Here is a 15,717-nt window from a genome sequence, read left to right as displayed (position 1 = left end):
TAGATGAGGGCCCAATGAATTTATTTCAATTGACTGATTTCCTTATATGAACTGTAACTCGATAAAATCTTGCATTTTATATTTTTGTTCAGTATACATCTAGCTACTTCCATCCTCTCAGGCCAGGGCCACAATGTATAAATTTATGGTTGGATCAGAATCGCCATGAAAATCATTGGCCAGTATGGAGAATTAAGTAAAACCACAAGTTCAAATCCCTATCTCCATTCATTGCTAATTCAGGAAAGGGCCAATTGTAGCTAGCTAGCCACCGGAGGACAACGACACAAAGAGAAGCAACAATTCAAGTTTCCTGTCTATTACGTTTTGCTTTTGATGTGACGTAATTGTTGTGTAGTCAAATCCAAACTGGTTTGCCTTGACACTTTTTTGGGGGGGTGAGCCAGGACCAGTCACAGTTGAGCTCACTCAGTTTAGCTCAACACTGATGGGCTATTATTTTATACTTTTTATATCAAGGGAGGCCAAATACTCGCTGTCTTCCCTTGCATTCAGTGCTACGGGCGGCAACAATGTCATACTCTATTTGACCAGACAGAATCAGATAGATGGGCTACACATACAGAGACAGAGGCGCTGTTTCACTCACTCGGATGCTTTCTCATAAATACTCGCCACTGTTAAATAAGGAACATGCAGTATGTCACACAGTATGTCACACAGTAACCTATGCTTGTAGTCAATGCTGTGTGTACAGATGTAGGATTGTAATTTGAGCCAGTTTGTTACAGCAGGAAATTAATCCTGTAGCACAAGTTTTGAATTTCCGTCATTGCAGGAAAGTTGTCCTGCAACAGGGTGATCAAATTAAGATCCTACATCTGTACTAATAGCATAAGTATGAATGTGTCCGACAGTCTGAAAGCTATGCATACCTTGAGTGGGTATTGAAGCATGGCCATGAAAATATGGCCTCTTAGCTCTCTACAGGACCTGAGCATAATATAATGCTGGAAATTCTTGCAAGCTTATGGTGCAATGCAAAGCAATTCAATGCATCAATGTTTTAATTATATCTGTCTCTATTCAAATAAATTAACAGGTGAATTTGCAAAGACATCTAGTGCAGGAATTTGAATGAAATATTCTGGTACTTGGTATTCATTATTAATAATAAGGCTTTATTAATTTTAATTTGACCTTGTTTCCTCCCTCCCACTCGCTCTCGTTCTCTCTCTATTTCTCTCTTCACAGTTGTGGTTTTGTACGTTCAAGGCATCGGGACAAAGGAGTGGAGAGAGGTGAGTGAAAGTACTTTTTTATTACAGATTTTACGTATACGCCTTTGGAAGGATAAGCCATTCTTTGCTATTATACAGTTGAAGTCGGACGTTTACATACACCTTAGCCAAATACATTTAAACTCAGTTTGGAACAATGAGGAAGAGCATTCCTCTCTTTGAGGAACAGTTAAATTTTTGATTGAAATCGTTGCTAATACTACGGCAGAATCAATGCCTAATAGGGCTTAAAAGTGTGGAACCAACCCTAACTGGGCCTAACTGGTCTGAACAGGTTCTAACAAGTTCCAATTTGGATTCTCTCACAACCTCTGGTCTTGAGACTCCATAATAAATCACATTTCTTGTCAGCCAGACACAGCCAGGGGGAAGGCTCACCCATTCATATGTGGGTTAAATCATCTCTGACAGTCACATTGGGGGGGAAAGCCTTTAATAGACAAGTATACTTTAATTGGCAAAAGTCAGTCAAGATAATAATTGGTTTTTGGAATGAGTAATCAAAACATTTGGTCACAAATTTTTTTAAATTAAGAAGCTATTGGAACTCAAAGGGGCAAAAGCCTTGGATATGTGAACGAAGAGTATTGTGATGCCCTCTCTCTCTCTCTTCTTCTCTTCTCTCTCTGAGGGGGAGGGGTATGCATCAACAGCAATCGGTGTACTGACTCTAGCGCAGTGGAAGTTCACCCATCTTTGAATACCTAATGGTCAAATGCCGACCCTTCCACCTCCCCAAGAGAGTTTTCAGCTATTATTGTGACTGCTGTATATATTCCACCTCAGGACAAGATAAAGAACAAACTGGCACTTAACGAACTGTACAACACTATAAACAAGCAGGAAACCAAGCACCTGGAGGCTGCTTTTCTGGTTGCCAGTGATTTGAAATCTGCTTCATTAACAGTTCGTAAATCAATTAGGTGCCGGAACAAAAAGTGAACGTGAAATGGGGGTGACCTGAGGGGCTCTGAGGTACCGGAAAGCATCAGCAAAAAAAATCACCTTTTATAATTAAGTATTGCATGCCTATCATAGCATTTGCGTAGTAACAGGGAGCAGTAAACTAGAGGTGCTTGCAGAAGTTGCACACATTGGGAACATTTTGAGTAGCTTAGGGTCTACTTGCATTTCATGCAATTCTACGTCATTTTACATTACTGGAGACTTTGGCAGAATCCTTTTTAATACCGCACATATTATCGAAATGACAGGTTACTTTGACCCTGACAAACTGAGTATCTGAGATCAATAAAAACGATCTTGTCTTGAATCGATCAATAGCTTAGGCCTAGGTGTGTGGTAACACACATTGAAGGATATGATAGTCCTTAAAATGCTTTCCAGTTTCACTGACTCACCCAATGATGCGCAGCTGGTGATGGCCGATGCGTTCGTGCCAAAAGCCTATCTCTCTCTTGTTTTACTTTGTGAAACAATATTTTGAAGTTGATCAGATATTTTGGTAGTCTACAGCAGACGGATTACAGTTTTTCCCGCGATTATATATTGTGAAAGGCCTATTTTGTCTGCATACTGTTCACTAACAGATTTGCCACACGTTCCCGACTGTAGGCTATGCCTTGTTATTGGCGCTAGGCATTTTTTATATATATGAACCTCTGTGGCTAAATTATAGGCCTTCTCATGGTGTAGTAGGCTATTCTGAGTTATTCTATTTCTTTCTGAACAGGCAGCAGTAATTCCGTAACTTTGGCAAATTTATTTCAATTTATCAGGTGTGCTACTGCTCCTCCAGAACCCATCGTGCGGCTATGATTTTATAAGGAAATACATTATGAAGTGCAACACTGGAGAGATGAGAGTTGCAGGTTCATGTCAATCAGAGCAGAGCGATAATAGAAAGTGAATCTCTTTCTAGTTCTCTGAGAGATACAGACACCCTTCTCACACGGCCACGCGTTGGTTTCAAACATAGGTTACAATGTTGTGTAAACCATAAGCTCGGGCTGGCCCAACCCGAATCAACTCTTAGAATATCAGGCCTAGGCTGAAAATTGACTTTTTCACGATGCGTTTTTTTTAGGGGGCAGGAGAATTAAGACGAGGCAATGAACTTTCACTTTAATTCACATTTTTACATTGCAAATAGTGAAAGTTATGTTTCATATAATAAGAGTTAACGAATCGGGCCAAATCGGTTCAGGAAGGAAACAGTACTTAATGGAGAGGTGCCAGGTCCTGTTTCGGTAGGATCCGGCTCAAATGAGCCACTAGTCATTAAGAAACGTGATGCCCAACTTCCATCAACATGTCTCCTTCACCACTAGGGGCAATAAAGTCCTAGACCACTGCTATTCTACACACAAGTGTAAGGATCAACGCTGGTAGACGAGAAGCAGGTACAGGGAGAACATTTAATGAACAACATACGTGAAACAGAACAGGAACAGCGTCTGGACAGGGGAAAAATAACGACATCAAAGCTGACAAAGGGAACAAAGTCGGGAGCAGACAGAAATAGGGAAGTCAATCAACAAAGTGAAGGAGTCCAGGTGAGTCCCATATTGCGCAGCTGCGCGTAATGATGGTAACAGGTGTGCGTGATAAAGGGCAGCCTGGTGCGAGAGGGAGAGAGGGAACAGGTGTGACAGTACCGCCTCCTCTAGGGGTGCCACCCGGCGTCCCACCTGGGCGAGCCTGACGGGCCGGCCGAGGCATGGGCGCCAGACTAGCCAGCTGGGGCGTTGGAGCCCAACGAACCAGCTGAGGGGTCATAGTCCGGCCATCCGGCTGTGGCGTGGGAGCCCGGCTAGCTAGCTGAGGCACCCCCGGTTCCCTCGGCGACAGCACCCGGACCCGAAGTCCCCAACCAAATCAAAAAACAAAACTCCCTGATGCTTCTTTTAGGGGTGTCAGCATTCTGTCGGATCGACGCTGATAGACGAGAAGCAGGTACAGGGAAAACATTTTAATGAACGACGGACATGAAACAGAACAGGAACAGCGTCTGGGCAGGGAAAAATAACGACATCAAAGCTGACAAAGGGAACAAAGTCAGGAGCAGACAAATAGGGAAGTCATATTGTGCAGCTGCGCGTAATGATGGTGACAGGTGTGCGTAATAAAGGGCAGCCTGGTGCCCTCGAGCACCAGAGAGGGAGAGCGGGAGAAGGCGTGACAACAAGCAAGCATACAAGGCCCTCCCTCGTTCCCCTTCAGCAAATCAGATCATGATTCTATACTCCTCCTTCCTGTCTACATGCAGAAGCTCAAAGAGGAAGTACCCATGATGTTCTCCATTGAGAAATTGTACGCCGAATCGGAGGCTATGCTACAGGACTGCTTTGTTCACGCTGACTGGAAGATGTTCCGTGATTCTGCCGATAGCATCGACGAGCTAACCACCTCTATCACTGGCTTCATTAGAAAATGCATCACCGAAGTTTGTCCCCACAGTGAAGGTTCGCTGCTTCCCCAATCAAATTAATAAATTCCCTTAGTCTCCGTTGCCACCAAAAACTCATTCACTTATTTGTCTCCCTTGCCTTCTGTCTGGTTCAATAACCACAAAGTCAGATTCCACAGTCACATTCTGCCTCTGCGATGACGTCATTACTTTTTTAAAGAAATAGAGCACACTTTTATGAAAGAAGAGATCACTTCTTCTATGCAAATGTTGTTGATCAGTACAATAAAATAATTTGTTCTCATAGCAGTTGCCGATAAAAATAAGTCCTTAATGGAAGTAATTGTTAGTCATCTGTAGCTACATGATATCAGCTCAATAACTCAATGCATGCACACACTCCTACTGAATAATATACATTCACCTGTGTTGTGACTAGAACTAGTCTGACTAACATCTTGATTTACCCAGTTTATCAATAGAGATTTACCATTATATTGTTTTTTAGTTAGATTGGTAAAAACAAAGTCAAATTGAATGTATAATTTATTCATTAATGCATAGCCTACATTGTTGTCTAAAACATGTTTACATTAAAATGTTCAAATGAAATTGAACTCAAAAGAGGCCCAAGGTTTGAACAGAGCAGTAGCTAAGTTTGGACAAGTCTCATTCTGTGACTTTGGCTAATATGCCAATTTTGTTGTGGTATTGTTTTGGTATCGAGTATCGTGATGATATTGAGTATAGTGATACTAAACCGGGTATTGGTATCAAAGTCCAAATTCTTGTATCATGACAACACTAATCCTCACATGTCTCAAGCTGACCACCATCATTCCTGTTCCCAAGGACTCTACGGCTACCTGCCACAATGACTCCCGCCCTGTAGCACTCACATCTGTAATCATAAAGTGTTTTGAAAGGCTGGTTATCAACTCCATCATTCCAGATACCCTAGACACACTGTAATTTGCATACCGATCCAACAGATCCATAGATGACACAATCTCAATTATACTTTACACTGCCCTCACCCATCTAGATAAGAGGAATACCTATGTAAGAATGCTGTTCATTCACTACAGCTCAGCATTCAACACCAAGCCCGTCACCAAGTTTGGGACCCTGCAACTGCATCCTGGACTTCCTGAAGGGCTGACCCCAGGTGGTGAGGGTAGGCAGCATCACCTCTGCCAATCTGACCCTCAACACAGGGGGCACCACAGGAGTGTGTGCTTAGTCCCTTCCTGTTCTCCCTGTTCACCCACGACTGCTTGGCCACACACGACTCCAACACCATAATAAAGTTTGCTAACGACATGACGGTGTCAGGCCTGATCTTCTTCAATGTCAATAAGACCAAGGAGCTGATCGTGGACTACAGGAAACGGAGGGAGGCACGCCCCCATCCACATTGATGGGGCTGTAGCGTAGCAGGTTGAGAGTTTCAAGTTTGTCTGTCTCCAAATCACTAGGGACTGAAAATGGTCCACACACACAGACACAGTCTTGGAGGCACGGCCTCTCCCCCTTAGGAGGTTGAAAAGATTTGGCATGGGCCCTCAAATCCTCAAAAGATCTATAGTTGCACAATTGAGAGCATCTTGACTGGCTGCATCCCTGCTTGGTATGGCAACTGCACCTGTGGACAGACCAGTACATCACTGGGGCAGAGCTCCCTGCCATCCAGGACCTCTATATCAGGCGGTGTGAAAGGAAGGCCTGGAAAATTGTCAGACTCCAGCCACCCAAGTCAGACGATTCTCTCTGCTTCCGCTCGGCAAACCGTACTGGAGCAACAAGTCTGACACCAACAGGCTCCTGAACAGCTTCCATCCCCAAGCCATAAGGCTGCTAAATAGCTAACAAAATGGCTACAGGGACTATCTGCAATGATCCTTCTATTTTATGCACAGACTATGCACACTCAAGATTTTACACACACTCTCACACACACACACACACACACACACACACACACACGCACACACACACTCCCGCACTCACACACACACTTCAATTGCTCACACACACAACACGCACACACATACTGACTCACACACAGTACAATCATCATATACGCTAAAGTACTACTTAAGTCGTTTTTTGGGCTAACTGTACTTTATTTTACATTTTTTTTACTTTCAACTTTTACTTTTACTTCTCCACATTCCTAAAGAAAACAATGTACTTTTTACTCCATACATTTTCCCTGACACCCAAAGTACTTGTTACATTTTGAGAGGCTGACTGGAAAATGGTTCACATGCTTATCAAGAGAATCTCCCTGGTCACCGCTACTGTCTCTGATCTGGCTGACTCACTAAACACAAATGCTTCGTTTGTAAATTATGTCTGAGTGTTTGAGTGTGCCCCTGGCTATCCGTAAATTAAACAAAACAAGAAAAGTGTGCTGTCTGGTTAGCTTAATATAAGTAATTTGAAATAATTTATACTTATACTTTTGATACTTAAGTACATTGTAGCATATATATTTACTTTAGTATATTTAAGACCAATACTTTTAGACTTTTACTCAAGTAGTATTTTACTGGGTGACTTTCATTTTTACTTGAGTCATTTTCTATTAAGGTATCTTTACTTTTACTCAGGTATGACAATTGGGTACTTTTTCCACCACTGTTGCCTAGTCACCTTACCCTTATACATAGCTAACCCTACCACTCCAGTATCCCTGCATATTGGAAATAGTATTGGCACTGACCCTGTATATAGCTTGCTTACTTTCTCCTGTTCTTCTTGTTATTGTTTCTTGTGTGTTTTGGTTCTATTTTACTTAATTGTTTAGTACCACTATTATTGATTACTGCATTGTTGGGAAAGGAATTTCACTGTACTTGTGCACGTGACAATAAAACTTGGAACTTGGTTTAAGTTCTGTGTTGCGATATCAAAGGTGCTCAGCGGTTACCTTCCACAGGAAACCACACAGGTAGACACTGCCCAGCAAGCCTTAATCAGTATCTTGGGGAGAGAAATACCTACATCCACAGACACACACACTGTCTGTAATATGAGTAAGTCACTTTGCATAAAGGCGTATGCTAAATAGCTACAAATGTTTTTTTCACCAAAAACTGGGGGAACATTGGCCTATAGTTGCTTTAGTGAGGAGCCAATGCGGCGGCAGGTAGCCCAGTGGTTAGAGCGTTGGACCGAAAGGTTGCAAGATCGAGTCCCCGAGCTGCAAGATCAAATCCCCGAACTGACTAGGTAAAAATCTGTTGTTCTGCCCCTGAACAAGGCAGTTAACCCACTGTTCCTTGGCCATCATTGAAAATAAGAATTTGTTCTTAACTGACTTGCCTAGTTCAATAAAGGTAAAATACATTTTTTTAAATTACACCAGTCAGCTGAATGGATGTGCTGATCCTTCAGGAACAGGATACCTTTACAGTGATAGTTTAAGAAAATGCTAGATTGCTGTGCGATGTATCAAATGAAGAATACAGCAATCTTTTTGGGATAAACTCCCTTACTTACAAACTAAGCCAGGATGTTTCATACCAATCTTTCCTGACAATCATTTAATGCTCCCTCCAAGTCTTTTGAAATATAAAAGTGATAAATGTTTGGTATTTACTTTTCAGAACTTTTGTTCCTTTACACTTTGGTAAATCTGGTCCTGTCTTAATAAAGTTACCCTGTGAATTTATCAGTTTCTTCCCTTTTTTTCCAATGAATGCAGCATAGACTGGTCTGCGCTTAGTTTCAGACTCTCAACATTGGCTATTCTGTATGTTGTGCATGGATTCAAGTACTTACAATGTTGTGCCATAGGCGAATTAAACGACTTGTGCTGGTGTTCAGAATGTTTTGTAAAGGGTAACTTAGAACATGAAAAATGGTCAGCCCATTAGCTTTTTTTCTCCAAAAATATATTTAATCCATTATCCTCCTCAACTTTTTAAGTCTCCAGCCATCACTGTCTGAACGATAAAAGTTTGGTATTTACTCTTCAGAACCATATTTTCTCTTCACTTTTTATATAATAAACGGCCAGCCAAAAAGTTACATCTCTGTGAACTTCTCAATGAGTTTCCCCCCTTTAATTTCCCATGAAAGTCTCGCTCTGCCATGACGAGCTCCTCAGTTTTGCTCTGTCTATTTTCCGGCACTCTTTTATAATAAATCTGGATGAAGAGAAGAGCAGCTCGTTTCTGCTTCCGTTGCCAGGTTGGAGCCGAGCCTGGACTTGCCCATATGCTTCCATTTCCCAGTCTGCTGGCCGACCTCCCTCAGGCGGTGCTGCGGTGCAGTTTAATCACTGTGTAAAAGATGCATTCTTTGCCCACCGCTACGGATGCTGTTTGGCAGGCTCTCTCATCAGTAACAAATATGGGGCTCACCACCCTGGGTCGTGCTCATGAGCAGGCAAATAAAAAAGTTTTGCAACACTAGTACTGAGGATTAACCGAAATGGCGGTTATTTTTGTATTTTTTTTACGTTTCTGTGAGCTCAATGCGCACATTGCTGCGCAGTTTCTCTAGAGATAAATAATAAAACCATAAAATAAAAGAAATGTAATATACACAACTGAAATATTTAATTAAAGAAAAGTAAGCAGTCACTACTAGGGATTAATATTTCCCCCAAAAAGTTTCAGTACTGCGAATAATTCATATTAATCCCGAGAAATACCTCAAAAATACTGCCACTATGCCAGGGATCTACCAAAATAAGATTGTAAAGATTTTATAGCAAGTGAATTTGATATTTAGAAATGATAGAGTAACTTTGTTCACAAATGACGTTGTTGTGAATTGCGAAACTGACCGTTCATAAATTCTGAGTATTATCATGTAACTCAATTAGTTCAGCTAATTTCAGCAGTAAGCCTAGGTTATCTCGACACACAGGACGTGCAGAGCGCACCCCGAGTAGGCTATAGCGTTGCGAATCATACAAACTTTGTAATGGCAGTCAAACAAAAGGCAAATTACCAAAGTAGCTAACCTTGCTAGATAAGGTCCAAAGAATGACAGAATATATCCTATTTGGCTAAATCGAATGGATTATTAGACAGATAACAGATCAGCTCATGAGTAATGGAGACATGAAGAGAGAAATGTTATTACATATGAAGTAATCTTAACAGGGACCAACTGTTTAAAAAAACATATACTCTCATGCTGTTTATTTATCACACATTCTCTACCGAAGCTCTCAATCGAAGCGGGGGACATGTAATAGCGGTAAATTGACATGCATAGGCGAGACATCCTTTGATAATGCAATCTATGGGTTACAGAATAAAGTTAGGAATTTTCATGTGAGGAGTTCGAATTTTTGGATTCAGAGAGATTGGGACGATAGGAAAATAGCCTCGGCTCTATATAAGGCTACTTTGTGAGTCAATATATAAATAATCCACTTGATTTATATTTCTGATCAGTGATAGATGAGCAAACTAATAAATTAGCTACAACTTCCTCTTGTCCAGCCAGAGGTCAATTAACCAAATATACAGACAGATTCAGTGAAACAAAATCTCATTGATTGATTATTAGACAATCCACAGGATTTTGGTCAGGAGTAGGACAGGCATTGTGGCAAATGTTCTGATCAGCTAATATATGAATAAAGGTGATCATTAGCACTCACCTCATCTTAGCTAACATTTTCCCCAGCCTAATTGTTACCAAATATCCAAAAGGAGAGTCAGTGAACACAACCTGACATTGATTGATTTTATCTAGACAAATCCCCCACGCTTGTCTTAAAGCAGCGTGATGGCACTCTCCCAATCAAGAAGATGCTATTTAACTAGGCAAGTCAGTTAAGAACAAATTCTTATTTACAATGACGGCCTACCCCGGCCAAAGCTAGGCCAATTGTGCGCCGCCCTATGGGACTCTCAATCACGGCCGGTTGTGATACAGCCTGGAATCGAACCAGGGTCTGTAGTGACACCTCTAGCACCGAGAAGCAGTGCTTTAGACCACTGCGCCACTCGGGAGCCCAAAATTAGTATTACGGTTGGACATGACTTTGGGATTTTCAGTATAAGCAAGAATTTGAAACATGCTTTCAATTGCATTAGCCTACTTCATTTCAATATTTTCATAATTCAGTTGCTCATAACTAAGGTGAGTTTTACACTGCGCTTTTTCTAGGACCAATGGCTGTTTCCTCGTTTCCTTACCCCGCTGCTGCTCGCCTCCACCTTGTGTTCCTCGCTAGTTTAAATCAATATAGCTAACTGTTTTCTTGAAATCTGGATTTATTTCCGGTTCGGGCTCATTTAATTTCTGTGATGTCGGACCAGGCATGGGCTCAGTCTTTAGGTCACCGGGTTTGGGTCGGACCGGGATCAGATTTGTTCTGATGAGAACTCTAAACTGCATTCGGGTCTCATGTGCAGTCTGGCAGGATCAATTATGCGTGTGCTTTGAATTTATGGTAACTTTGTGTGAAGAAAATATGCTAGGCTAAATGCTTCCATGCTACATCCGATAATGTGCTATTATATTTTATCAATCTGTTGCTACGCATGTTGTTTGTTTTGTATTAGTGCCACATTGGGACAAAATGTTGTAATTTCCCGGGCCTTGTCATTACATTTTTTCAGGAAATGTGAAGAGTGGTCCTGGGACAGTCCTGGGATCGCGGGTACCATTGTTAATCCCCAGTCGCTAGCATCATGGGACTTTTATGTTTTTTTTCTGTGTTGTTACAACATTCAACCCACATAATTCATAGTGCATTTAATGTAAAAAAATAAAAAAGTATTCTAAACAAATCAAACCTACCTCCAAAAAGCACTAATTGCTCAGCATTATGCAACACAAAACTAAAATGAGCATTTCTTATTGGACAAGTCTAGGTTAGTCCTTCCTTGTTTTAGTCTGTTTTCTTCTGTTTAATTCCAAATGAACACAACCCTGGTACGGTAGTATAGATAGGCATTGAGAGGATGTGTAGAATTATGGAACTTGGCTCGGAGCTTGTTTTGATGCAGTTCGGTTAGTAGCAGAGATTTTTTGTTTGTCTAACAATATGAAACAAGATAATTAGTATTAGTTTCACCAGCAGCTCTGCAGAGCCAAGTTGACTAGAATCCAAAGCAAGTGCGAAACCGAGACAAAACAAAGTTTTCTTCAATGATATAATAATAATATGCCATTGAGCAGACGAAGTGACATAGTCATGCGTACATACGTTTTATAACGGATTCAGTTCTCAAATAATGAAACGTTACAAAACAAACACAAAAAAAACGGATGAACAAGTTTTTGGACCAGAACGACAAAGCTATTTATTCCTCATTGAAGTGTGTGTGTGTGCGTGCGTGAGGCAGGCAGCCTTTCCTCCTCCTCTCTCTCGTCTCTCTTTGAGCTAAAGCTAAAGAGGATTCATTAGGCTGACTCCAGAGCACCTGGCTGCATGCAGAGCCACACTCTGTGGGAAGTCACAGTGACGCTAACGATGCTAACCTACTTTCTACCGAGTTCTTACAGAATAACAATGATGGCTCTCGATTCCCGACTCACGGCGGGCGGCGTGACATTCGGCGGCCACATGTCTTATTTTGGAATACATGTTGGATCCTTGAGCGATTTGCTGTCTGGATGAGCTTTTCTTTCTCCCTCACTTTCTCTGTTTTAGAACTTTTTTTTTATTAAATTTTTTTAAAGAACTTAGTCTGGCTTTCAACTTACTCTTGAAAGTTGTCATAGTAGAATACAGAAGGTGCAATTTTGAAATTGAGTCGTACATCATCAGTTTTCCTTTTGTCATGTTAGTCATTGCATACCTTAAGTCATTTAAAACTTGTATGAAATTTCCAGATCAACTAGCCAGCTAATGATTTTTAGCTAGGTTTTTATCCTAAAGAACACTACTAGTCCTTAGGCCAGGCCAGGCCTGGACAATTACAGTCCTGTCACACTTTTCCCCCATCATCCCTAGCAAACACTTCTGATTTAAACTAATTGCGTTTTTAACTGACGATCATGATTAGTTGATTACTGGAGTCAGGTGTGTTAGCTGGGGCAAAAGTGTGACACCAATCAGGCCCACGAGGACTGGAGTTTCCCAGGCCTGCCTTAGGCTGATCTGACTCCATGTTATCTCTGCTATCTGTCTGCATGTAGACATAGAAACCCTTCTCTAAGCTCGAACCAAAGGACCCAGGCAGTTGTTAATTTATCACACACACACACACACACACACACACACACACACACACACACACACACACTGCAGGGCCTTATGAGTATCGGCTGCCTTAATAAGCAACGAGGGATCAAACGAGTGATGCAACTGCAAGTCAAGAGCCCCCCTCTCTGACACATCTGCCTCCTCTTCACCACCACCCTCCGTCCCCAACCCCCTCGACACCTCCCGACGCTCATCCCGCCAACCTATCCCTCAGCACCTGTCAAGTCATCCACTACGCTCGACACACACACAAGCACAGAACAGGGCGACAGGAAGAGTAATCTAATACATCTATGCTGTTCTTTCATTCCTCCAAGATATGAAATGAATGAATCTGTAGATCTGTCTTTTATGGATGACACTTTTGAGTACATTGTATTTTGACACCTGTCATCATAGTTTGAGCGCTCCAAGGATTGAATCTACCAAGTTTCCATCAACGCCAGATACCTGCTGCTGCACTTCTTAAAGCAGCTGTGTTGTTTCAGAATGGGATAGCCAGTGGTCCCAAACATCTGTTGGGAGACTTGGGAGTCATTATTTGGAGAGAGAAGGGAAAAATAGGCTGGCTAAATGCATTGGCGATTTTAGCTTGTAAATCTTGGTGGTACAAAGAACACTTTAAAAAAAATGCATGCCAGCAAAGCAACTACACAACACAGAATCATGTTAAAAACTGTCCATTGTGCCAATAGATGGTATGCACTCACATGAGATTTGCCGTGATGTTGACAGAGTGGCATGGGAGGTTTATTTCTTAGACTGGGTTAAGATGTACATTTTGGGAAACATCCTCAGTAGTGTGCCTTCGAATCAGTGGTGGCCAGCTAAAGGGTGATCAAGCCTTAGCTTGTGTCCCATGCCCAATTAAGATTTCCCACGGGACTATGCAAGGCAGGGGCGTCCTCTTCCCTGAGCCAGCCCTACAGCTGACCGCATACCTCATATGCCCTCCTAAAGTTGGAGGGATCTGAATTGGGTTCTCAGGTGGGGTGGGGGGGTAGCAAACACTAAACAATACATTAATTGCTCTATAACGGTGACAAAAGGTGCCCACAAACTGTTAGGGCCTAAAGCTGTCCCCGACAGCGGAGCTTTCCTTCCAGCACCATGTGTGAATCCTTACCACCACTACACCTGGCTATCAGCGGAGCCTCGTCTGGCAGCGAAACAGTTCATTCAGCCTCATTTACTGCCTTTTTAAAAACCACAGCTGGCATGGTGGACATGCTTCACTAAATATGGTTTCAACTCGATATGAACTGCATTCTCTTTCAGTAACAATGAATGCCGACATGAGGTTTGACCTTTGAACCATACACAAACATGATTACTTTCATGTTATGTCAATTCATGTTTGTTCTTATATCATGCACACGTCCTTGTGTGCCATCGCGCACATGTTGATTTTGTCCATCCACACCAGACATGATAAGGATGGGGCAGCAGGTAGCCTAGTGGTTAGAGCGTTGAACTAGTTACCGGAAGGTTGCAAGGTCGAATCCCCGAGCTGACAAGGTAAAAATCTGTCGTCCAGCCCCTGAACAAGGCAGTTAAACCACTAGGCCGTCATTGAAAATAAGAATTTGTTCTTAACTGACTTGCCTAGTTAAATAAAGGTAAAATAAATGGATACCCAGGTTGAAATATCAAAACCAACTACATTCATTTGGGGACAGGTCGAAAAGCATGAAACATTCATGACAATTTAGCTTGCTGATGCTAGTTAATTTGTCCTGGGATGTAATATTGGGTTGCAGTGCATTGCATCAAGTGTCACAAATAGAACCAAGTTCTATTTTAGCTCCTGGCTATGCAGACGCTTGCGAGCAGTTTGGATGCGGTGATTGAATAACGTATGTGTACATTTATTTAGCAACGCTCGCGTGCTGTGTGGTCAAATGAGCAGTGACAAGGTAGGCCTTCATTCAGCACTTTCAAAATGGACATGACAGAAATTCAGACGTTAGTTCAGATAAATTCAGCAATATGTTGAGTTAACTTTACTCTTCTTTAAGTCATCACATGGAGAGAGAGCGAGGCACTGTTAGCCTACCATTTGAAGTATTTTACTAGGCCTGTGTGGTCTAAAAAGGAAGGAAAATACAATCACGAGGATCCACTTTTATAGACAATATAACGAAGCTCAGACAGCGTATTGCTCAAACACAACAACCCTTGCAACATCAACTGGAATTACATGGTTTTATTACTGAACTTTTTGTTGAAAAAAAACAACATTTGAATGGAAAGAGACTGTCACTGGCAAACATGGTTATAGACCCAGAAACACTATATACTGTATATTATATACTTTGCCCTCATAGTGGAGAAAAGCATATGCACTAATTATAATACACAAAGTAATAAAAACAATGAATTGCATCATTCCAACATTGCTTAAAATTATAAATAAGATGCTCATGAGATAGATCTATATAAGCAATATAACAATTGATATGTAGGCTACAAACTATGGCCTAAGGGAACGATGAGAGGATAAGACGCAAGCCGTAATTTCGATTAAGACGTTAATGAACTAGCTAAAAAATATGTATTTGTTCTGCACATTAGGCTAAGTTCTGAAGGGGAGAGGGACCAAATTCTTAGGGTGAGACACATGGGCTACTAACAGCTTACAACACAACAGACACTTAGTATTACTGTCTTAGCTATAGTATACATATCCTGGCATATTATTTATGCAGCAGCATCTAAGACATATTTTTGGACTCACTGTTGTCATGCTGTGCTCACTTGAACAGGAAGGTGGCACGGCAGTCCTTCTGGGCAAACTTTGTCATCAAACTTTCATCAAAGTCTGGCATTCTCTGGATTTATGGTGCTTTCAAGACAACTGGGAAGTCTGGAAAAAAATGAGGTTAAATCGTGATGTC

The 15,717-nt window shown here is 41.6% G+C and overlaps 1 protein-coding gene across 2 annotated transcripts in view; it reads left to right on the top strand.

The window, feature by feature from the left end:
* Positions 1-15,717, top strand: part of LOC110528512 (copine-9) — a 137,961-nt gene that overhangs the window by 22,523 nt on the left and 99,721 nt on the right. For both annotated transcript variants that reach the window (XM_036984090.1, XM_036984091.1), the window contains one exon: positions 1,216-1,262. In XM_036984090.1, coding sequence (XP_036839985.1) covers positions 1,216-1,262 — 47 coding nt within the window. The remainder of the gene's footprint in view (positions 1-1,215; positions 1,263-15,717) is intronic.

The sequence above is a fragment of the Oncorhynchus mykiss genome, chromosome 7 (genome assembly GCF_013265735.2).
Source record: "Oncorhynchus mykiss isolate Arlee chromosome 7, USDA_OmykA_1.1, whole genome shotgun sequence".
In the NCBI taxonomy this organism is placed as follows: domain Eukaryota; kingdom Metazoa; phylum Chordata; class Actinopteri; order Salmoniformes; family Salmonidae; genus Oncorhynchus; species Oncorhynchus mykiss.
This window is presented reverse-complemented; position numbering and strand designations above follow the sequence as displayed.